The sequence below is a fragment of the Temnothorax longispinosus genome, chromosome 12, assembly GCF_030848805.1.
Source record: "Temnothorax longispinosus isolate EJ_2023e chromosome 12, Tlon_JGU_v1, whole genome shotgun sequence".
Lineage (NCBI taxonomy): Eukaryota > Metazoa > Arthropoda > Insecta > Hymenoptera > Formicidae > Temnothorax > Temnothorax longispinosus.
In genome coordinates this window covers 5,318,981-5,343,660 of record NC_092369.1, presented here as the reverse complement: position 1 = coordinate 5,343,660, position 24,680 = coordinate 5,318,981, and the positions used below count along the sequence as shown (strand labels likewise).

Sequence of the window (24,680 nt, the reverse complement as noted above, 5' to 3'; positions counted from 1 at the left end):
TAGGTAAAGAAGCTCCTCTCTTTCATAATTATCTCAATTTTACTTCATTTAATTAGGTCCAATGAAGTTTATGAATGTTATATTCTTTGAGTTGATAAGAATCAATAAAAATTTTAAAAAAGTTTCCAAATTAATTTTTATATCAATTTTTACTTTATATATATATGTGTGTGTGTGTGTGTGTATATATATTTTTGTCAAAAAGTAATTATATATTTCGAATTATATATCCTCTTTGTCATTTGTTTAAAACATGAAAATATATATGTTTATGAATAATTAAAAAACTTGTATTAAATAATAGGAAAATAAGAGGTAAATCTATTATTTTATATATATATGTATATATTTAATTATTCATGAGCATATATATATTTTTTTCATGTTTTAAACAAATAAAGAAGATATATAATTTGAAATATAATTACTTTTTGACAAAAATATATAAATAGTTTCATGCTATTTTGATATTAGTCTTTGTTTTATAAAAGCTTGAAATTTATTTTTATTATTACTTTTAATTTTGTTTACCTTAAAAAACAAAAAAATTACAATTTTATTTTAAATCTACAGCTCTCATTTCTCTCTTACTGTTACATATGTATTAAAAATATTTGCAGGCTCGAGACATCCGAGTGTCCGAAGTAGACTTTAATCCAGAATATATCGCTAGGATAATTCCAAAACTGGACTGGACAGTACTATGGAAAGCTGCCGAGAGCGTAAGATATCATCTTTTCATGTAAAATATTGTAATAATAAACAATATTTTAAATTAATATATTAACAAACGTTTTATAGATAGGGCATGTTGGTGAATTACCTCAGATTCTAATAGAAGACTTCGAGACTAATGAAGACTTTCTGAAAAAGGCTCATCACGTTCTGTTGGAAGTCGAAGTTATAAATGGAGATTTATTGTGTCCAGAATCCAATAGAAAATTTCCGATCAACGATGGCATTCCAAACATGCTTTTAAACGAAGACGAAGTTTAAATAACAGAACCAAATATTCTAAGAATATTATTTGTCATTGTATTCTTTTTAGTTATAGTTGTCCTGTATCATTGTTTCTTTAAGTGCATCTAGTTTATATATATTTGTATCACGCGTATCACCATTAATTTTGTTTTTTTTTTCTTCTTTCTCTTGAACTAGGTTTGAGTAACTCTTTTTCCAACTTTATGACGCCTCTTCCGAGGCTTACTGTTGGACCTGTGAGCATTTATTTTTGTTTTACTCATGGGTAGGTTAACAACCTTGCCCATAAAGCCTCCTTCTTTGTCCGAGGTTGGGGCCGGCAGTGTTGACGTCTAACAATAAGCTACTTACTCATTTTTTACACAGGCAGAGTAAGCATATATAGGATAATGATCGAAATCGAACTCGATTTGCTTATGAATCGTATAAAGCCATAAGTTACCTCCTTATTTTTTATATTGATACAAAATGTTAATACTTTAATAAGGATAAAGAAAGCAATTTATATTTAGCGCATAAATAATGCATTAAGTTTGTGTGTATGCTTATGTGCGTGTATATACGTACGTGTGACTTTATAAGCTCCTATCTCGAATAATTTGGAAATATGTTAATTGGAAATGTAGAATATAAAGTACAACAGTTTGTTTTTAGATAATGAAAAAATTGATTTTTTAAACTTATCCCAAGCGCGTGTAAATAATATATTAAATTAACCTACACACAAATGTTATTTAAAGAAGTACAAAGTAAACTTACACACAAAAAATTTATCTAAGATAATACTGGAATTACAGAAAAGCAAGAGTAAAAAGTTTTTTTTTTATTGTAAAGAAACGTTCAGCCCGATCTACAATGTGCTCTTTGCTTCCCGTTTTTTGCTCTTAACCTGTTTGCGACTATCCCATATTTCGCAATTGCGTCGCGTAACGCGATGTTTTTTGTTCTCTGTCGCCTAAGATAAAAATTGACGAACTTCAGAAGAGACAAGAAACATCACGTTACGCGACGGAATTGCGAAATACGAGATAGTCGCAAAGAGGTTAAGAGCAAAAAACAGAAAGCAAAGAGCACATTTGGGTTGGGTGCGTTCAGCCGATACTCCGCTAGCCTAGCAATCGTGAGCAGTCGCTCGTTTTCGCTCGTTTCCGCTCGTTTCCTCTCCTTTGACCCAATGGATTAAAAGGAGAGGAAACGAGCGACTGCTCACGATTGCTAGGCTAGCGGAGTATCGGCTGAACGCACCCATATTAGATCAGCCTCGGTCAGATATTTTATTTGTGGCACAGTGCATGCGCGCGCGTGCATTCTAAAGTTCCAAATAGAAAAGAAAACAGAATTGGCTTTTGACAATGGGTGCGTTCAGCCGATACTCCGCTAGCCTAGCAATCGTGAGCAGTCGCTCGTTTTCGCTCGTTTCCTCTCTTTTTAATCCATTGGGTCAAAAGAGAGGGAACGAGCGAAAACGAGCGACTGCTCACGATTGCTAGGCTAGCGGAGTATCGGCTGAACGCACCCAATTTGTTACTTTTAAAAAGCCAAATCTACAATATTGTGTTATTTGGTTCCTGTTTTCTGCTCTTAACCTCTTTGTGACTATTTCGTATTTGGCAATTCCGTCGCGTAACGTGATGTTTCTGTCTAGCTTCCGAAGTTCGTCAATTTTTATCTTGGGCGACAGAGAACAAAAAACATCGCGTTACGGGACGAATTGCGAAATATGAGATAGTCGCAAAGAGGTAAGTTAAAAGCAGAAAACAGAAAGCAAAGAACACATTGTAGATTTGGCTATATTAGACAAAGGAGTTTTGTTTGATCGGCCTAACATACGTAACTTATAAATTAATAATTCTTAATATATAGGTGATTTAATGAAATTAGATTGTCGCATATATATAATATGATTACAGATTTATTGCACAGATATGTCTAAAGATAATGAGATATAATTTCTTGTATTATTAGCAATATTTAACATACATTTTTTATTTACATCACACTTACATTGCTACTTAGATAATTTTCTCGAGTATTACCTATTCGTTTTTATCAGAGCGAGCTAGGCCCAATTTCACCAACGTCGATTAACTGTAACCTTCGATTAAACTCACTCTCTGTCTCTTTCTAACTGTTTTCCTTATAATCATTTCTATCAATGTGGATTAACTTTAATCTCGGTTTAACTTACTTTTTATCTTTTTCTAATTTCGTTTTTATCTTTTTCTAATTTCGAAACTAGAAAAAGATAAAAAGTAAGTTAAACCGCGGAGATTGAAGTTAATCTGCATTGATAGAAATGGATATTAGAAAGAGACGAAGAGTGAGTTTAATCGAAGGTTACAGTTAATCGACGTTGGTGAAACTAGGTAGTAAGTTACTTTAGCAATGTAATACTTTAATACAACTGTTTTACTAATTGTATTGTATCAAATGATAACAGCTAAAGAGCATAGCATGGCAAACTCTTGTAGCAATATTACAATGAAGTATATTAAATTATAAGTGAAATATAGAATACCTATATAATCCTAGCATATATTATCTTTGGAAATAAGATAATACTGATTGATATAGGTACGAAAAATATCTTTTGACAAGATACACGCACGCACACACACGCGCGCGCACACACACACACATGTAACACATGTGTAAGTTATTTTGGACTTAAATTTAAACTATCAGGCAAAGTATTATTTGTATATTTGTATATTGATTGTGCGTGAGGAATATAATAATTTACTGATAGATAAACATATACTTTTGAAGATTAATTTTCTAAAATACATATATAGTAACATAAAACAAACATTTAACATCTTTTGCACAAAATTCTTTGTCATATTTCAAATTGTAATTTGTTATCTGAAATACGTGTTACAATTATTTATAATTTGTTATTTAACTGAAATTTTTTCATAAAATGTAACATACTGCGCAATTAAAAATGTTATTATCACTATTTCTTCTTATAAATAGAATAATGCATATATTTCAAATACACAAATTTGACATCATTAAACAGCTTTTTTCATAGAATAATATGTATAATATAAGCAAATATACTTTAAGAAGAACTTATAAATAAAATGGCTTTAATTTAATGGCTAATATCGAAGGACGTGCGATATTATCTACTTGTAGTTTTCTGTACATATTAGTTTCCTGTACCAATGGCAATGCTCAAAATATAGCAAAATATATTACTTTATTCCTTGTAATTTATTTTTAAAAGTCAAAAAGCTATAAAAATAGCTCTTAACTAACATTTCAGCCACAGCCTATCCGTTATTAACATTTTAATCGTATCTTAAATATTTATAAAGCTGGATTACTCTTGAGTCAAGCTATGAAAATATTTCTGTATATTAATATTCGATTATAGCGTATATAAATATTAATTTTTATATAGTTTATTATTGGAAAATTAATTTTGGTTGTGACTTATTCTGCACATTAATTGTTGGAGATTTTGCTCTGTATTAGAGATATGCTAGTTTTCTCTATCTTTATCTGGTTTTGTTTTTTCTGTTTGATATATAACGCAAGTTTATAAAACATATCTCTAAATATACATCCATCTAATGGAATTTCTCTTTTACATATATGTACACACACACACATACACACACGCACGCACGCACGCATACACATTAAAATATATTTTAATACTGTATATTTGGCTTTAAATTTCAGCTAAAATTTTCATTTGGAATACGACTATTATAAACACTGTACTTAAAAGGAAGTCCATTTTATTATTAAGGAATTTATCGATATTAAAATATTTTAAAATTATCATGTGGAAAAATTTCAGGATTTTAGTTCTAATATTCAAGACTTAAAGTTACATTATAGTAATGATGATTTTACTTGATAACAATAAATCTTACGTTTTTGTAAAATAATCTGTAAAAATAATATTTAACAAAAGATAAGTAATTAATGATCTTATATTTTAATACTAATAAATTCCTCGGAGTATATAATTACTTATTTTATAAACTCAAAATAGATGGGACATTACATTCAACGACATTACATGTAACGAATATTAATACAGTGTAGTATTATGTTAAATTAGATTATGCTAAATTAGCATACAAGAATTTCAATAATATACATAATTTTATCGTTTCTAACGAAAAAAATATCAAAAGAAACAATTATGCATGATGATACTTCAAAATGTCATTAGATTGATGCTAAATTTTGAACTCTACCAAAGTTAAAAAAATCTTCAATAAACTTGTTCACATTTGTGGAAAGTTTAAAAAAGATTCAGTTATGTATTATTTATTTAAGAATATACGAATATATGTAAATATATACCAATTAAAAATATGTACTATTAAGTATAATATATAATTTTATGTGTATATGTGTATAGAAAATCAAGTTTAAACTTCACCGGCAATACTTAAATATGTTCTGAGAGAGTTTCAACATGTTTTATACATATACAATATCAAACTCAATAAGATATCAAATAAATAAATAAATAAAGGGCAACGAGCCGTAACAGGATGACAATGTTAGTACATTCAGTGTAATAATACAAAAATAGTTACAAACGTTTCTGTTCTAATATCGAACCATCCTCAGTGTTCAAATTATATACGCAAAGAGAAAAGTATTCCCGAGAACATTATTAAATAAAACGAACGCATAGAAGTAGAACGAAAGTCATAATATTACGCGCGAACTCCTTTAATTCAATAAGATATGTCAAAGATAGAAACGCTATGTAATATTTTACGTTATTACGTATTGCGGATTAAAATTTTATAGGATGCCCTGGTAAAAATTACCGTTAGAAACAGATAGAATTTCTGACGGTATGTAACGGAATCCTATCCGCTGTAACTGCAAGCTTGAAAAGAAAATTCTAGCCCTATCCGTTTCTGTAAGCAGCACACTATTGTATCTGAAAATACAGACAGACAATGTAACGACGTATAACTGTATCTAATGGAAATCTATCGGCATACAGCATCTATAAGCTTTTGCAATAGAAAAACTTGTCTGTTTCTGTCCGCATTCTGTACGCATCAGATGCTGACGGTATCTATCCGTAATTGCGGATACCGCATCCATCTGCATCTGTACGCAATGTCGACCTATAGGAATTTGTCTGCAACTACGGATACGAATCCTGTCTGTTTCTGTCCGCAGTCTGTACGCATCAGATGCTGACGGTATCTATCCGTAATTGCTGATACCGCATCCATCTGCATCTGTACGCAATGTCGACCTATAGGAATTTGTCTGCAACTACGGATACGAATCCTGTCTGTTTCTGTCCGCATTCTGTACGCATCAGATGCCGACGGTATCTATCCGTAATTACGGATACCGCATCCATCTGCATCTGTACGCAATGTCGACCTATAGGAATTTGTCTGCAACTACGGATACGAGTCCTGTATGTTTCTGTCCGCATTTTGTACGCATCAGATGCTGACGGTATCTATCCGTAATTACGGATACCGCATCCATCTGCATCTGTACGCAATGTCGACCTATAGGAATTTGTCTGCAACTACGGATACGAATCCTGTCTGTTTCTGTCTGCATTCTGTACGCATCAGATGCTGATGGTATCTATCCGTAATTGCGGATACCGCATCCGTATGCATCTGTACGCAATGTCGACCTATAGGAATTTGTCTGCAACTACGGATACGAATCCTGTCTGTTTCTGTCCGCATTCTGTACGCTTCAGATGCTGACGGTATCTATCCGTAATTGCGGATACCGCATCCATCTGCATCTGTACGCAATGTCGACCTACAGGAATTTATCTGCAACTACGAATACGAATCCTGTATGTTTCTATCCGCAGTCTGTACGCATCAGATGCTGACGGTATTTATCCGTAATTGCGGATACCGCATCCATCTGCATCTGTATGCAATGCCAACCTATAGGAATCTGTCTGTAACTACGGATACGATTCCTGCCTGTTTCAGATAGGAGTTAAGGTGGTTCGATGGCTACAACAAAATGCAGAGAATTTCATGAAATTTTAATATGTTGTTCTGCAATGCAAAATAGAATTATGTGAATTGTTTGGGAATTTTTCACCGTTCCGTTTTGAAAAAAATCTACTCCAAAAACCTAAAAAGTACAATTTTAGGAGTAGATTTATTTCAAAACGGGACGGTGAAAAATTCCCAAAAAATTCACATAATTCTATTTTGCATTCCAGAACAACATATTAAAATTGCATGAAACTGGCTGCATTTTTAACATAGGTTTTTACGGTTTTTATGGGAAATGACATATTGCATATACCTTCAGAATGAAATAAGTGCAAGAAAAAATGCAAATGATAAAGAAAAAGAAATTTGCACATGTAACTTAATAATTTACAAATAAATGAGCGAAAGAAAGGGGAAGGTTACCGCACATTTCGTAGAAAAATTAATTATTAAAGCATAAATTGCTTGATTTTTCGTCTGCATAGACTGTCATAGTCGTGAACGACGTGAACAGCAGCACGCATGATACACGCGGCGACCAATCAGAGCAATCCCCTTCATTCCCACTACTTCAAACGCTAGTGCGCTGTTTCCAGAACCCCCGCGTCCCACTACTCCCTCCAATGAAGCCATCGAACCTCCTTAAATTTTTTCTTCAACGTTGCTGTTAGAGCGAACAGAATTTTGTTAAATATTACCAGCGACTATATCAGCGACTATATAACAGCAACGTTGAAGAAATATTCAACTCCTATCTGAAACAGACAGGAATCGTATCCGTATAATTACAGACAGATTCTTATAGGTTGGCATTGCATACAGATGCAGATGGATGCGGTATCCGCAATTACGGATAGATACAGTCAGCATCTGATGCGTACAGAATGCGGACAGAAACATACAGGATTTGTATCCGTAGTTGCAGACAAATTCCTATAGGTCGACATTGCGTACAGATGCAGATGGATGCGGTATCCGTAATTACGGATAGATACCGTCAGCATCTGATGCGTACAGAATGCGGACAGAAACATACAGGACTCGTATCCGTATAGTTGCAGACAAATTCCTATAGGTCGACATTGCGTACAGATGCAGATGGATGCGGTATCCGTAATTACGGATAGATACCGTCAGCATCTGATGCGTACAGACTGCGGATAGAAACATACAGGATTCGTATCCGTAGTTGCAAACAAATTCCTATAGGTCGACATTGCGTACAGATGCAGATGGACGATTCGCGACGACGCCGCTAGGCGGCGCATGATGAAAAGCGTTTCTCACATTTAAAATACAACCAACCATAATATATAAGTAGGCGTTTTGTCAGGCAACAACCAGAAAAATTACAGTGTCGTAACTGGAGGAATCTCTTCTCCTGGCGTTTAAAGGTAGAATCTATTTGATAACTACAAACCTTCCACAATGTACATGTATTTGCAGTAATAAGAAATAAATAAAATGCATTTGCAGTTAGAAACGGATAGAGCGGGCAAATCATAATTGCATGCAAATGCAGATAGATATCCTACCTGGTTTTGCAATCAGATGCGGATAGACATTCAAAATTGGTTGCGTATAGAAACGGATAGGATTCGTAATTACGTTTGCGTATTCGGATAAGTTCCGTTCCGTATAAATGCAGATAAATATTCTGTCAGGTACCGCAATCAGATGCGGATAGACATTCAAAACTGGTTGCGTATAGAAACGGATAGGATTCGTAATTACGTTTGCGCATAGATTCGGATAAGTTCCGTTCCGTTAGGAATCAGTTAGATGCAGTTAGCCTTTCCCCACCGTCTTTGCGTACACAGTCTTATAGAATCTGCAACACTTTTCATCTGTTTCTATCCGTAATTGCAGGGAAAGAAACGCATAGTAAAGCAGTCAGAAACGGATAGAATGCACGTTCTATCCGTTTCTAACGGTAATTTTTACCAGGGTGTATACTATGATTCTAGGAAGATCTAATAGCGTATTTGCCCTTGAAAAATATACCACACACTCTGTCAATCTTTCTTATTTTCAAAGAATGTAACATTTTCTCACATGCTCTATTAAATGGACCTGAACACCATGTTTTTATAAAGAAAACTCATGATACACGACTCATTAATGTTTCTCTCATATGTTTCTCCCTTTCTTTACACACATACACATACACACAAAATTATTTATAATTGTTATAATAATATAAATTATTATAATTACAAGGTTTAATTTTTTAATTATATTTTTGTACGTGTGCGTGTATGTGTGTATATGCATTATGGTCAAAGCTCGAAACACGGCATTCTTAGGATTGAACAGTCAATTCTGCGGAATGACTGGTCAATCCTGCGGAATGTCCAAGCGTCTTGATTAAAGCAGTTTCTAGGAATAGGCTGGGAGTTAGATTAGTTTTTTTATGCGGCGGGGCCCCTTCCCTGCCTATTTATGTACTGTATATATACGTACACATATCAGCAATTACTACAAAACTTTGACCAAGACGCTTTGGCTATTCGGCAGAAATGATTAGTCAATCCTAGGATTGCCTGTGTGCATTTCGGGTTTTGACCATAACATATTCTTTTCTATTATATTTTTATATTTCTATTATTTTCACAAAGAAAAACAAGAAAAAATATATGGAAATTAACTGAGATGCTCCGTATATTTTTATCATTTTTGTATCCACATAACTTTTTTTCAACATAATCTGAAATCAATCATTTCTTAATAAAAATATCAAACAGGATAGTGGGAAAAGTCTCGAGTTATGATTGAAAATAAAAAGTTTTTAGGGGATTAAACTTTACAAGCGTATATAGATAGTAAAAGTCTTATTTTTCGTTTAATTTCATGTAAGTTTCGACAAATTGTCTGATAGTCTGATAGTTAATTAGTCTTAAAGTCTGATAGTTAATTAATCAAATTGCAACAAACGATGATCTTTGTCAAGATAATTAAATTAAAAAAAAATCTGAAAAATCCTAAATTAGTAAAAGAAAATTATATGGCAGAAATCTGATTTGCTAGGCCTAAAATATTTTACATAGAACAAGTATCGATAATTGCTAGTAAAAACCGTACAATAAATGTTAAAGTATTAAATAAAAACTTCATAGGAGAGAGAAAGCAAATTGCTTTGCAATAGAAACGTATTTTTCTGCTTATATGGTTTATTATGAATTATTGGTGAGTTATATATCATGTCGCAACTGTGTTACGAAAGACAAGTTCTTTCTCTCCATACTTTTTTACAAATCTTCCTTTTTCTTTTTCTATCTCTACCAGAATGTGTTAAAACCACTAAATATTCTTTTATTTTTGTAGTTATTTTTTATCAATCTAGATAGAGAATTCTTTTTAAAAGTTCTAATTTTGGTCTCAGAAAATTCAAAGCTCTCTATATGTAAAAAAAGTAAAAATGTTTATGCTTATTATTGTTATATATAAAAATGAGTAATTATGCATAAAAACACCCCACTCGCCAATGATCTTGACCTTGACATATGTTGTCAAGGTCATGATACCGGGGGGTGGGCGCGCGGTCGGGGACCACCGCGCGCCCACGGTTGCTACGGCAACACCCCCGGAGGTGGGACGACCCCACGTCCATCCGTCACAAGTTAGATCTATGGGAATTTGCCGGCAAGGCAGGGCGTGGGGGGACTCATGGTAGATATCTCAAGTTCCCGGAGCTTCCCCACACAGCGCCGAGAGGGACCCCCGGGGGGGTTTTAGTGGGTTAAGGGTCAGTCACAATGAGAGGAATAAGGAATAAGATAAAGAAATTAGGAATAAGGCATATTGCATCTCACTTTAATGTACGTGTACTGAAGTGAAATGCGACATTCCCTTATTCCTTTATCTTATTCCTTATTCCTCTCATTGTGACTGAGCCCTTAGAGTCCTACATAACCGCCCTCCTCGCCCCGGAGGAGGGGGTATCCGTGTGGATTTTCCCCCCGTCAACAAAAAAAGGTCATGATCCTGAGTAATTGACCTTGAAAAAAGTGGCGGTCACGATCCGTTCAAAAGTTACGAAGCATTAAAGTTTTCGCTTTGTAAAAATTATTCAACAATAGCACGCGCGCGCGCGCGCGCGCGCGCGCACACACACACACACACACACACACACACACACACACACACACACACACACACACACACACACACACACACACACACACACACACACACACACACCTACACCTACACACACACACACCTACACACACACACACACACACACACACCTACACCCCCCCACCACACACACACACACTGAAGGGGGGGTGCGCAGTGCCTTCGGCTTACACTTTTTACGCGAAACGAGGTGCCACATGGGTTTACAACTTTTCACGCGTGTAAAGCCAATGCATGTACTTTGAAGGCACACTATGTGTCTAGTTTTAACAGTGGAGCCCCGGGGCGTTACCTACTGTTTCCACGCATACACTTTTCACGCGAGACGATTTGTCACATGGGTTCGTGGCATGCTTTACGAGCTCGTTTATATATATATATATATATATATATATATATATATATATATATATATATATATATATTTTTTTTTTATGTCATCTAGTAATACATAAAATGAGTCTCCTCTATTCTCCAATTCTTTTTATTGTAAATCGCCACAAATATTCACACAGATGATTACGTTAATTGACGTCAAAATGACGAGTGTTTGCTACCTGGGAACTTATCTTGTTTAACCCGTAGAAGCCACACTGGGTCCAGTGGACCCCAGGCTTTTTTTTCTTTTTTTTCTTAAAAGTATACTATTTTGAGAGTAAAACGCAGAAAGTTTTTTTGCTCTATCTCAAAAAATTTTGATGAATATTTTTGTGAAAAAAGTCAAATTTCTCGAAAAAAAAATTTTTTTTCGCGTTTTTTCAACATAAAAAATTTTTAAAAATTATTGGATTATATAAAGAGGAAGTCACTAAATTCCAGTTAAAGGTTTGAGTCGATACATGAAAAAGAACGCAAATGGCAACTGTTTTTCTGCGTGGGGTCCATTGGACCCCAGGGTGGCACCTACGTTATTTTTAGAAGGTGTGGCTTCTACGGGTTAATACCACCTCTACTTAAACGAGCTCGTAAAGCACGCCACAAGCCCATGTGACCGCAGGAGGATAAACGTGCTATTATTGAATAATTTTTACAAAGCGAAAACTTTAATGCTTCGTAACTTTTGAAAAAGATCGTGACCGCCACTTTTTTCAAGGTTAAGGTTACTCAGGGTCATGACCTTGACAACATATGTCAAGGTCAAGGTCATTGGCAAGTGGGGCGTTTTTATGCATAATTACTATTATGAATATATAAAAATGAATTAAGTTAATTTTATATTTTTGCGTACTTTTTTGAGTTCTGTCTATTATTTTAAGATTTGTTATTCCTATAGAGATGTAAAGTTTTATAAAGAGATTTTATTAGGAAACTTTTCAAAGTATTTATATTGGAAAGGACGTATTTTCCATAAGTCAAGTTAAAAATTTTTTTTTAGATTTTACTTTTAGAAAAGCTTTGGATTATATTTCAAGCTAAAATTAAATCCAAGGTTATTTTTCCTGTTGTAAATAGTGATCTTTGACATATAATTATTCTTTCACTCTTATTTCCTGATTATAGCTACAAATTATTGTAACTGTTTCAATGTTCTTATTACAGAAAAATTGATTTTAAATGAATAAAATAATCTATAGTTAAAAGGGTTATCTAAATAATTCCGGAATTCCTAGTATATTTAAACTAGATGTTTAATTCTTACTAGCTACTTAGTACAATTCTTTTTTAAATGAGAAAAAAGGACGGGCCTAAACGTGCACGAGCCGGTTATTGGACGAGAAGGACGAGGATTCAGCAGAAAAGTTTCCAGCTTTCCTTCTTTGCATAATGCATAATAAGATGTTCAATTACTTGACATTTGTAACGCATTTAAAAATAATAAATAATAACATACTTGAGTTCTTAATAATCTATTTAAATCATACAATCTTTAACAATCAACAGGTATCCCAGTGAGAAATGACCCATCGAATCGACGTCTATCGACGTCTATAGACGTCGATTCGATGGGTCATTTCTCGCTGGAATCATGTAAAATTTTTTAAGCTTTTGATGTTAATCACTATATATATAATTGTATATGGCTTTATATTAATTTTAATTATTGCAATAATGTGACTTTTATGAGTTATAAAGCGTTATAAAGTTTAAAAAATATCAATGTTCTTGCTGAGAATTAAATTGTTATTTAATATGCAATTGTGTGAAAAAAGTCAAATCATATACATCACAAGTAGAAAGTGGCACATATATGATATACAGACATGTGTAATTTGCTTTAGTTGCCTTGATAAAAAATGTATACTAATATATATTTTCAAACCAGGATTTCAAATTTTGAAACAATTGAGACTTTGCTCTTAAGGGGATCCTATAGCGAAGGCCGAACTTTCTCGACGTCGGTAATGTCAACATTTCTAATCCTGTTTTCTATGTTATATATCTATATCTGTCCTTGTCTAACGAGAGGCATCTGTCTTTGTTCGATTGCTGCGCCATCTCTCGCTACACGCAATACTGCTTATCCTATCAACCTGAATGTGCTTTTGCTTAATAAAACTTCATTTTACAAAATCTTTTTTTCTAGACGTTGAATCTTATTTACACGATATTGTTCCTACATGTTGTCCCTACATCGCCTTGGTGTCATTATATATATATATAAACTGCAGTAATTTTGTTATTGTCGTCAGATGACAGTTGTATGTGCCCAAATTAGTAAAATTTTTAATTTTTTTTCGTTCCCGATATGAAATCGTATAACGCGATGTAGATTTTTGTGCGTACTTTAATTCTAGACCAAAAACTTGCAATTCTGTAAAGCCAATTCAAAGATTTCTTAAAATGAAAAAATGTCGGTAACTACCGCCACTATAGGATCCCCTTAGACGTTCTCTCGTCCTTATACTAGAGAAAATCGATTTTTTTAGGATTTTCTTGAAACTGTGAATATACGTTAATTTAGGTGTGCTTTATGCGTGGTATAAATTTCAGTACCTCTTCCGGTATAAAAAATCAAGATACTGAGCCAAAGTTTCAACTTTTACTAATAAAAAGGTTTTCCAGGCCAAACAGTAAGAGATACGAGGTTAGCCAAGAGGACCAAAGTTGCTCCTCTCGTCGAGTTCTATAAGGAAAAAATGCCAAAACTAAAAAAAATTAAATTAAAAAAATTTTTTTTGTAACTTTGAGGCTCAGTATCTTTATTTTTTATTTATTTTGTTTAGATTTCTAGATTTGTGTTAAAAAATTGGCACATCTTCCAATAAAATAGTAACTCTAATCAATTAGTAATTTATTTATTATTAGACATCACAGGCGCGCGCTATTTAACTTTAATATTTCACTGTTACTATTCCACTATTAACCACACAACTGTCAAAATATGTCATGACAGCCGCTCATGAAGTAAGCGCAGAGAGAGAACGCGGAAAAGCGACAACAATACTTTAATAGATTCGAGTATCGATGACATGCCCTTTTTAGAAGAGGAGGATGTTACTTTTTCATTTTAATACCTCTGCTTTTTATATGTAAATAACATTGAAAAAAAAACTTGTACAACTATTTTCAAAGGTGTAGTATATGTTTAATACAAAGTAGTACAGTGGAATTTTCATATATTTATATAAATTTATCGAAACTATCCATGTAGTACAGGTTCGAGATACGATTTGACCCGGAAAAAATTGTACCACGCACGTTTTTAGGCTTAAAATTTTCAGAAAAATATATTGAATAACATATCCAAAATCCACCAAAATCGCCTTTGCCTCTATATTTTTTTAAACAAAATACACGTGAAAATGTAAACAAATGAGTTTTTCTAAAAAACTATGAGGAATATCGAAAAAACTCAAGAAATCAAAGTTGTAGATCTGATCAAGATCTACAAAACATATTTTAAAATTTTTTTCTTAAAATTTATAGTTTTCGAGATATTTACAAAAAAACTGTGATTAGTCAAAGGAATGAATTATGCAACGTATACACGTTTAATTACTATATTATTTTGATTTTTATCAGTGCTATAACCATTTTTGTGCATTGTTGTAACAATTTAAAAAAATTATTTATTTAAAAAATTTTTTAAACAAATAAATATTTTTTATTAATATTATTTTTGAAAATAAAAAGTATCTATGTTATAGTAATAAATAAATTGTAACACAAATATATAATATATCAAAATTGTGAGGTGATCAGATAGAAAATACCCGGTTTGACTTGATTTTTCTTGTTCATGTATATTCGCGTAATTCAACCGTACTCGTAAATTAATTACTTGTTTTGAATATATGTGCCAGTTACTTTTAGTTATTTGTTTTAACATCTGCATGATTTTTTGAGTACAGAAATGTATCCTACATATCGAAAACTTTGGACAACATAATCAGTGTTTAAATAAAAAAAAACTAACATGAATATGTAAATAGTTATTGTGTTTAAAATGCAAAAAATGTCAAATAATTCTTTATAGTATATGAACAAAAAAAAGGTGGTGAATCGATGTACACAGCCGTTTCACCAGTTCATTGTCGTCGCTGGTTCATGAGCTATGATTAATGTATATTTTTACTTGCATTTACTGTACAAATTGTCTCATTATTTAAACTTATAAGATTTACTTACTTTCAGCTGACATAAATCTATGTATAGCATGGGGCCGATTGCACTTGTGTATATAAAGTGTTTACTTTAATAGTGAGATAAGTCAAGTTTCAAAATTTTTAGCAAAATTAAAATGCATCGCATTTTACGCAGCTGCGTCTTATTAATAGATTATGTTTAGTAAAGTTTCTTTTACTTATATATATATATATATATATATATATATATATATATATATGGCTCATATGATAAATATAAATTAAGTTCCTACGAGAAACAAATTCATAAATAAATTTATTGTGGCTTAATAATAAATAATATAATCTCAAATAATAAAATCAATATAATGTATTTGTCATTTAATCCTACCAAACAAAAATATATATAAACTATCAACAAAATATATATCTATTAACCCTTGAATGCCACACCTCTCAAGAATCTCGTAAATGACACATGGGGTCTAAAAGACCCCAGCATGAAAAATGTCTCCTTACTCATTGATTTTTTTATATTTAGTTATGAAAATTATTTTCAATGTTATTCAAGGCTTAGAAAAGAGAATAAAATGCTTCTATTATTAAAATTTCAATTTCAACATAGTATAAAAAATTAAGTAAACTGAGTACTGCTAAGTGTACAACCGGGTAGGTCAATCACTCAACTATCATCAATGGGAGGATGAGCTCCATTTTTGGGGGGAACATTTGAAAATATATCATTCTAAAGGGTCTGGGGTCCGGTGGACCCCGGGTGGCATTTAAGAGTTAAATTACATAGAACCAGATTAGATTTACATAAGAACAGATTATATTTTTGATAATGTGCGAATCAATAAAAAATATTAAAAATTAAATCATAACATCCCAAAGAGGGACGGTTGTACAGTTGCTACTAAAAATTAGAATTTAATATATAATTATTTAACAAATGCGAAAATATCAAGAAAGAAACAATTGCACATATTTCATTTACCACGACTCTCGGTATTGGCTACATTCCTTTGCGAATAAATGGAGCCTTGGGCCAATCCCCTTAACGGTCCTTTTCGTAATTCGGACTGAGAACCTTTAGCAAGACAATTGCGGGTAGAAATCAGACTTGCATCATGCCCCATCGCGAGTGATCTTGAAAATGGTTGCTTGGTCAGCAAATTTGGATCCGGCCCCGACCACGGTGCATAATCCGGCCTATAGTTTTCGTTTACTTAATGTTTATAAAGATATACACATCGTGAAAAGTAGTTAAATAATATTCTTTTTAACGTACAGCAGCAGATCATTATTCGCTCCCTTTGCTAAATCCGAGTTTGATCCTACTGGTTTTGTTAAGTATGGGGATTTATATTCTTTATCCTCTGTAGTACTGGTTCCACGTGAAACTCTAACGCAACATATTTTATTATATATATTAGATAAGTGTTATCATGATAATAATACATCTTAAAAGATATAATCTTAAAGAGATATCTTACTTCGGTATCTCAGTCTTATTTTTGGACCGTTTTAATTTTTCAGTTTCCGCATCTTTACTTATCTTTTTAATTGGAGAAGCAGTTAATTTTATAGCTTCTGTTATTGGCGGACTATCTTTCCGTTCGTCGCTTCTACTACTACAATATTTTATATAAACTCATGAGAAACAATTAATAGAAATATACATTTATGCATACCTAATTTTTTATACATTGTTGAAAAATGAATCATTACCTTTGGCTGCTAGAAGTACATAGTGGTCGAGTAGCTTCTTCTGCCATTACTATATCTAATATATGTATTGCTCTTTCTTCATCATAATCTACACTATCCATAGCAAGCATCACAATTCGATCCGGTAAATTCTTATATTTTTCCATCAAACGTGTTTTTACTGTAATGTTTTCTTTCTGTAGTATACTATCACCGGACATAAAAAAAAAATAGAAATCTAAACAAATACATACACTTATTCTTTTCTTCCAGGCTTTTTATGCGCGGAGGAGGCGTGGGTGCAGTTGGCTCGTCATGTACCTATAGAAACAATTTTTTTGCATATAACAATGTTACATTGTTTGATAAAAAATTCATTACCTGTTCTTCTTCTTTCTTCTTTGCTAAGGCTCTGGCAGAAACAGTTGGATTTCGTTTTTCGTATCCTAAATCAATTAATTTTTCAGATGCCTTCTGCACATTATTATCGCTCTGTTCTAGCACATCCAATAATATTGTTTCATCCACTTTTGGAAATACATTTTTCAGGTACCTGTACATACATTCCAAACATATAAATGTATAATATAACTGTTATCGCAATATGCACAACATACAAACATAATACAGTGCATATCATATGGACTTATGGATTATATACTTTTTAATAGTATACAAATTGTAACTCATGACTAGCACAACGATAATCTAATATAATCTTATTTAAATGTGACTCGTGTACACAGCATTAATGTGTGCCATCCGGTATATGCGCATTCAATTTGCTATATTATATTTAAGAGAAATTTATCTTGTCACTTACATTATTAATAGTATCGATTATTTGAGTTTGCAAAAAGAGCTGATAAATCGCTGATAAAGATCTTTCCGTAAATGCGTAACGGATGACGTTAATGCTCTCGATCATAACTTAATAAATTAATAACACATAAAAGATTAATAATTAACATTATTTATAATATGTACATGTGATCTAACACCTAAAAATATTCATAAAATATCTCTTTTCTTCATGGCAATGAGCTATCTGATACAATTATTTTTATTTGAACATTTTTAGAATACAATGCACATGCACATACTATCATGCTTAATTTTTATCTCATTTTGGGATAAACGAGTTTCTTTTATATCTACCTATATAAAGCAGTATTTAAGGAAAATATTGCCAATATATATTTATTTTTAACAATATATATATATATATATATATGTGTGTGTGTGTGTGTGTGTGTGTGTGTGTGTGTGTGTGTGTGTATATATACAGGGTGTCCGAAAAATTGCCTACTCCACTTCGGGAGGTGATTCGGGACCCAAAAACAAGCAAAAAAGTTCATACAAACATAGGTCTGGAAATGAGCCGTTTCCGAGTTATAGCCACTTTTATGTTCAAAAATCGTAATTTAGAATCCGCTTGGCATCCCTTTTTCTTAATTATTTCTTAAATTAAAAATTTTTATTTTTAAATATTTTTAATTTTTTTAATTTTAATTTTTTTATTTTTTTTCAATTTTTTAATATTTGTAAATACGATTACATTATTTTTAAAAGAAATCAGTTGTTTTCACGGCTATTCAAAATCAGTTGTTTTCACGGCTACTTGAAATCAGTTGTTTAGTTGAAAAATTGGACGGTAGGTGGCAAGCCAAAAAAGCGGTAGATTTGAAATTCAAAGCGGTAGATTTTTTTTTCAGAAGTTTCGTATAATATAAGACATGAAACTGATAGTTAATAGAAAAAAAATGTTTTAATTATAAGTAATACGAATATCTAACAACCTAATACGAAATTATACTTATTATAAAAAAATGTACTTGTAGTTTTTTCTTTATGCGGGGTCTACAATGGGATGGGAGTCGCAAATTCGTGAGTCGCAAGAATTGACCAATCACAGTCGATTATTCTCCTCAAATTCGATTGTGATTGGTCAATTCTTGCGACTCATGACTTTGCGACTCGCATTGTAGACCCCGCATAACTCCTTATTTAGTCTCACTGAGTATATCACAAGTTTCGTATAAAACTGGTTAACAGAAGAAAATATTCTAATTATAATAAGTGATACGAATACCTAAAACAACTCAACACTCAATAGTCTCAATAGTAAATAAAAAAGAAATTATAATTTATACTTATAATGAACCTCGTAAAATATACCTACAATTTGTTGACCAATCACAATCGAATTTGAGGAGAATAATCGACTGTGATTGGTCAATTCTTGCGACTCACGACTTTGCGACTCCCATTGTAGACCCCGCATTACTCTCCCTCCCTCCGCCTTTGTTAAACCTCATTATTTTCGTTTTCTCTGCATTCAGCTCCAGTCTCTTTCAAGGAAATACATATGTAAAGTAAAAAAACGGAAAACGGTAGATAATCCAGCTAAAACGGTAGGCGGTAGATTTGTAAGCCAAAACAGTAGATCTACCGCTAAAACGGTAGACCTGGCAACACTTTTTCACGCCTATTCAAAATCAGTAAGTAAATCACGGCTTTTCAATAAGTTTCAAATTATTATTTAACAACACCTTACTTTTAGGTTGTATCTAATCTTTCCGTATTCATCAATGGATCGTTTAAGTTTTAATGAATTAGCTGATATGCATCTTATGTATGGTCTTGCTCAAAGTAATGTTCCCGAGGCAAGAAGGTTATACATCCAGTCTTTTCCAAATCGAGATGTACCGGGAATAGCGTCTTTTCGAAATGTAGACAGAAACTTGAGAGAATTTGGTAATTGTAATTAAAAAAAATTGAAAATAAAAATTTACGATTTTTGAACATAAAAGTGGCTATAACTTGGAAACGGCTCATTTCCTGACCTATGTTTGTATGAACTTTTTTGCTTGTTTTTGGGTCCCGAATCACCTCCCGAAGTGGAGTAGGCGATTTTTCGGACACCCTGTATATATATATATATATATATATATATATATATATATATACTCTGTCTGTTTGAAAAGTAATGAGACTAATTTTTTTCAACAACTGGTAGTAACACTGTAAAAACTGCAGTAGATCGAGAGCTACATTCATACTCTACCTTCAGTTAAAATTTCAATTTGATAGCATTAAGGTCCTTTCACGGAGGAGCGTATTTTATAGGCGCTTAAGCAGGGCCTCAACAAACTCTTATATATTGCATTAAACTTATATAAAATCAAATTATAATTGATTATTATGTTTAATTATAAGAAAAAAGTGAAAATATTATGTGTATTTAGAAATTTTTCATTTTTCGGTAAATTTTACTGTCAGAACGATATGGCAACGCTGCACGGCACCGATTGTAAAATGTGAAGTTGATAACAAAAGTGTCAATGTAAGTGTCAATTTCATTAATCAAAAAATATTGTGACATTTTCTTTTTATCAAAGAGAGATTTTATAATAATAATGAGTGATAAGAAACATAAAGTGAGGAGTAATGTGGGCAAAAATAAGGGACAATTTGTGAAAATAAAAGAGAAGCAGCGCACTCAAAATATTATCAATTCTACAAAGAAAAGATTCAATAAGATAAGGTTACAGAAACGGTAATATTATTAATTAAATAACTGGAAGAACAAGATAATTGGCATTGTAACTGTAATTTATATTTTGGTAAAGGAGTCCGATTTTGTCCGATTTTTATATACATATATATATTTTTGGATTATTTTTCTTTTTTAAAACATAATAAATAGTTGATAATAAACCGTACATAATGAACTGAAGTGTGACATGAGCGCACAGCTTGCAGCGTTGCCAAATCATTCCTTGAAAGTCGCCATTAAAAATATTCATCTATAAACCACATTTCAAGTCAACTTTTAACATAAATATTTTGTTTAAATATTCGGTGACTCTGTATTTTTATCGGCACTATCGAAAGTATAGAGTTTAGCGAATATGTAGCGCAGTTAATATTTAATATCTCCAGATATTTGATAAACAAATTATTACATTGAAATGTGAAAAATAGACTTTTTCGATAACGTCACATATAAAATATCGAATTTTCAAAGTCATAATTCTTCTTTATATGTTCGGTAATGTGGTTTAATTTTTTTCTGGCGTAAAGATATGCATTTTAACTTTCTCGTGCCAAAAAATCAGTTAATTCTTAAGATTCTGGTGTCATGAAAGGAATACCTTAACACATGTGATTCTACAATAATTTGTATAACTGTATGTTTGAGTGACGCGTCACGAAAATGAAACACAAGAAAATCGAGCAGCGTTATGCAAAGTTTGACACGGTAAATTCTGTGTCAAATTTCAGGATAACGTGACAGAAACATTTAAAAAGTTGACAATGATTGGTGATCAATTTTATTAAATTTAAATCACCAAATTATTTATGCCATTGGTGGTCCAGAACGGGATTCGTCTTCACAATTTCACCGCCGTTTAAAAATGTCTTGTGCCAGGGATAGAACTTGACCTTTGTAAGTCTGTTTCAACTTCTTAAATGTTTCCGTTGCATTGTCCTGGAGTTTGACACAGAACTTAAGTCCCTTGCAGAATGCCAGGCAACAGGTAATAAGAACAGGAAATAACAAAAAAATCGTTACAACCTAAAAAATTCGAATGCTATGATTGGTTGGCAACAGGCAATAGGCACAGAATTTTCAACGTGACGGAAACTCTGTGTCTATTGCCTGTGTCACTGTTTATTCTGCATTTATACATGATTTCTGATTTCTATTCCCTGTTCCTATTGCCTGTTGCCTGGCATTGTGCAAGGGGCTTTAGTCGCATAACGCTGCTCGATTTTCTTGTGTTACCAGTTGTTGAGAAAAAAAATTCAGTCTTATTATTTTTTAAACAAACCACATATATCCTTTATATATATTTGTTGTTATATGTATCTATAAAAATATAAAAACTCCTTTATTCCCTTAGAAATTTTTTAACGACTAACGTAACAATAACATCTAATGTAAGCTTCAATTTGTGCCATTAAATGACAAACAAAAACAAAACAAGAAGAATATTAAACAAAAACCAACCTATTCTAGATAGCGTAAATTTCATACTATCCAACATCTATGTTATAGCAAACCAGGAAGAAACTGAAAGATAAAAGAAAAATCTAAATAATACAGATGTCATAAAATTGGATATTATTGATCAATGTGACAAAATATTTTTCAAATTTCTGAAAAGCGATAAAAATATAACAAAATAAACATAATTAATAATAACTTATTAAACTATATTATATGTATAATATTTGCTACCGTGCACGATAAATTATCTTGAAGAGTCGGCCAATCTTCTACATACAAAGTACCCTATTTTAAAAAAATATGTTTAAAAATATAAAAAAACCGCGTTTTGGAAAAAAATGTTTTGAACAAAAGTTATGTTAAGTATATTTGATTTTGCATGAGACACAAAGTGATAGTCAGTTTGACTTTGCGCAAAAATTCCAAGGTCACGTGGAGATCACAAAAAAAAGAATAATTTTAAAATAAAAACTAATTTTTTTATTGTAGATAATGTAGATTCTTGCAGCTGACGTCAAGACTTTTTCAAATCACTATGGCTCTGCGTTCGTCTTGACGTGCTGGCTCTATCCTCGTTTGATATTCGATGTGCAACGAAGATAGAATGATGCTTACAGCGCTGAAAGCATCAAGATGAACTCAGCCTATGATTGAATTGAATTTTGTTCAAAATTTCCTGAGCTATGAGAAATTAAAGTTTGAGAATCATTGACATTTAGTCCAGGCCTATTTCCACTGGTATTAGCGTTACCTGATATCCCACTGTTTAGCATTTGCCCATCGCGGGGAGGTTGCTCGTGAGTACTCAGGACGACTATACATGATGCAAAAAGAGAAATATTTATTTTCCTATTTTCTGGTACCGATTTATGAAAACATCTCAAATTAACAGCAAATTTTGAACTTAAACGATTTGCACGTATTTTAAACATGATGTATACAAGTTAATCCTCGCCACCTAACTGCTCTAGAATTTCATATAACCCACCTGGGATCGTTTTTAACCCCACTTTATAATTTCTCATTTTACATTTAAGAAAAAAAGTTTTTAACACATAAAAATCAAGAATTTTCAATATATAAACATTTTTATTGAAATCAAAAGTAACAAAAAGTATAAATATTGCTATAAAAATAACTACTCGGAATCATCATCGATAAAACAAAAAATATCATCATTTTTAAGTGCATGGGGTCAAAAAATACTCCAGGTGGGTGGCGAGAGTTAATGACGCAAATTTCGAGCACTTATTAATTAAATCAAACACACCTACGTGTAAATACTTATACTACATCAACTTTTTTTAAGGGCTACATAATGTACAAAATCCCACGGAGCAATATCTCAGCGATGTACATCAGATAGTGCCGGGTCTTAAAATTTAATGTCTCATAACTCAGAAAATTCTGAACAAAATTCAATTTTATCATAGTGATTTAAAAAGGTCTCAACGTCTGACTACAAGACTACAAAAGTCTGCAATAAAAAATTTATTTTAGTTAAAAATTTCAATGTGACCTTGAAATTGTCATGCAAGGTTATAGTCCAAGAGCTCGGAACCAAAAAAGTCTCTGAAATGACAAAAGCTAGTTTTTTGATAGTCGATTACAGTACTGATGTACATGAATATGCTCTGGTCGGTCAAGCAATCATTGGGACAAGTGTCATAGGTGAGCTGTCAAACATGTCGCGATTAACGAGTGCATAAAATGAATTGACAAAGACTGAAAGTTTTTCTGCAGGTTACACATTGCATATAAAGAAGAATTATCTTAGTCAGTCAGCTGTGTGTTAGAACGGGCGTGGTCGGTCCGGCCCGGAGCATGTATGAAAAAATAATAATGTGCAACTCATTTACAAAGTCTAAAAAAATTCTTATAGGTACTTTATACGATATCAAACGTAAAAAAAGTAGTCAGTCAACCATTCGATAGGACAACGCCCGTCGGTCAGCGTAAAAAAGTGTAAACATTGTGCGCGCGCGATCGGTACGGCGGGCGGCGGCTCGCTCTTGTCTTCGTTATATATACTGATGTTGTGTTAATCGATGGTTTTTTTTACTGCATCTTATGAAGAATGTTCCCTTAACCTTCAGAAATATTGCAAAACAGCTGTTACAAACTGTTGTGAAATTTAACGCACAACACATTGAAATAATTTTTGATCAATATTTTACGCCGTCGATCAAAGATTGTGAGCATGTATTACGGGGTACATCGGAAAAACGTGACTACAATATCTCCGGACCTGAACAAAAACGTGTAAATGATTTCACGAAAGAGCTGCACAACATAAAATTTAAGGAAGCATTTGTAAAGTTT

General features: G+C 32.5%; 2 protein-coding genes across 2 annotated transcripts in view; one reads left to right on the top strand and one right to left on the bottom strand.

Annotated features, from left to right (window-relative positions):
- The first annotated feature begins 61 nt into the window (after nt 1–61).
- On the top strand, nt 62–1,664 carry Trmt112 (tRNA methyltransferase subunit 11-2). Its single transcript, XM_071794673.1, has 4 exons — nt 62–66; nt 123–204; nt 621–722; nt 802–1,664. The coding sequence occupies exons 1-4, from the start codon at nt 62–64 to the stop codon at nt 994–996; spliced, it is 384 nt and encodes a 127-aa protein (XP_071650774.1). The 3' UTR covers nt 997–1,664.
- Nucleotides 1,665–2,873: 1,209 nt separating this feature from the next.
- The window catches only part of LOC139823099 (uncharacterized), a 36,185-nt gene continuing 14,378 nt past the window's right edge, over nt 2,874–24,680 (bottom strand). The window contains exons 6-11 of the mRNA XM_071795396.1: nt 17,723–17,894; nt 17,596–17,662; nt 17,363–17,522; nt 17,128–17,265; nt 16,923–17,036; nt 2,874–16,843 (exon numbers count right to left, since the gene is read on the bottom strand). Of these exons, the coding sequence (XP_071651497.1) occupies nt 16,621–16,843; nt 16,923–17,036; nt 17,128–17,265; nt 17,363–17,522; nt 17,596–17,662; nt 17,723–17,894 (874 nt within the window). The 3' untranslated portion in view covers nt 2,874–16,620. The remainder of the gene's footprint in view (nt 16,844–16,922; nt 17,037–17,127; nt 17,266–17,362; nt 17,523–17,595; nt 17,663–17,722; nt 17,895–24,680) is intronic.

Coding starts and splice junctions, on each gene's coding strand:
- Trmt112 (XM_071794673.1), top strand. Junction 205..620: donor ATATATATTTTTGTCAAAAA/GTAATTATATAT, acceptor AAATATTTGCAG/GCTCGAGACATCCGAGTGTC. Junction 723..801: donor TATGGAAAGCTGCCGAGAGC/GTAAGATATCAT, acceptor AACGTTTTATAG/ATAGGGCATGTTGGTGAATT.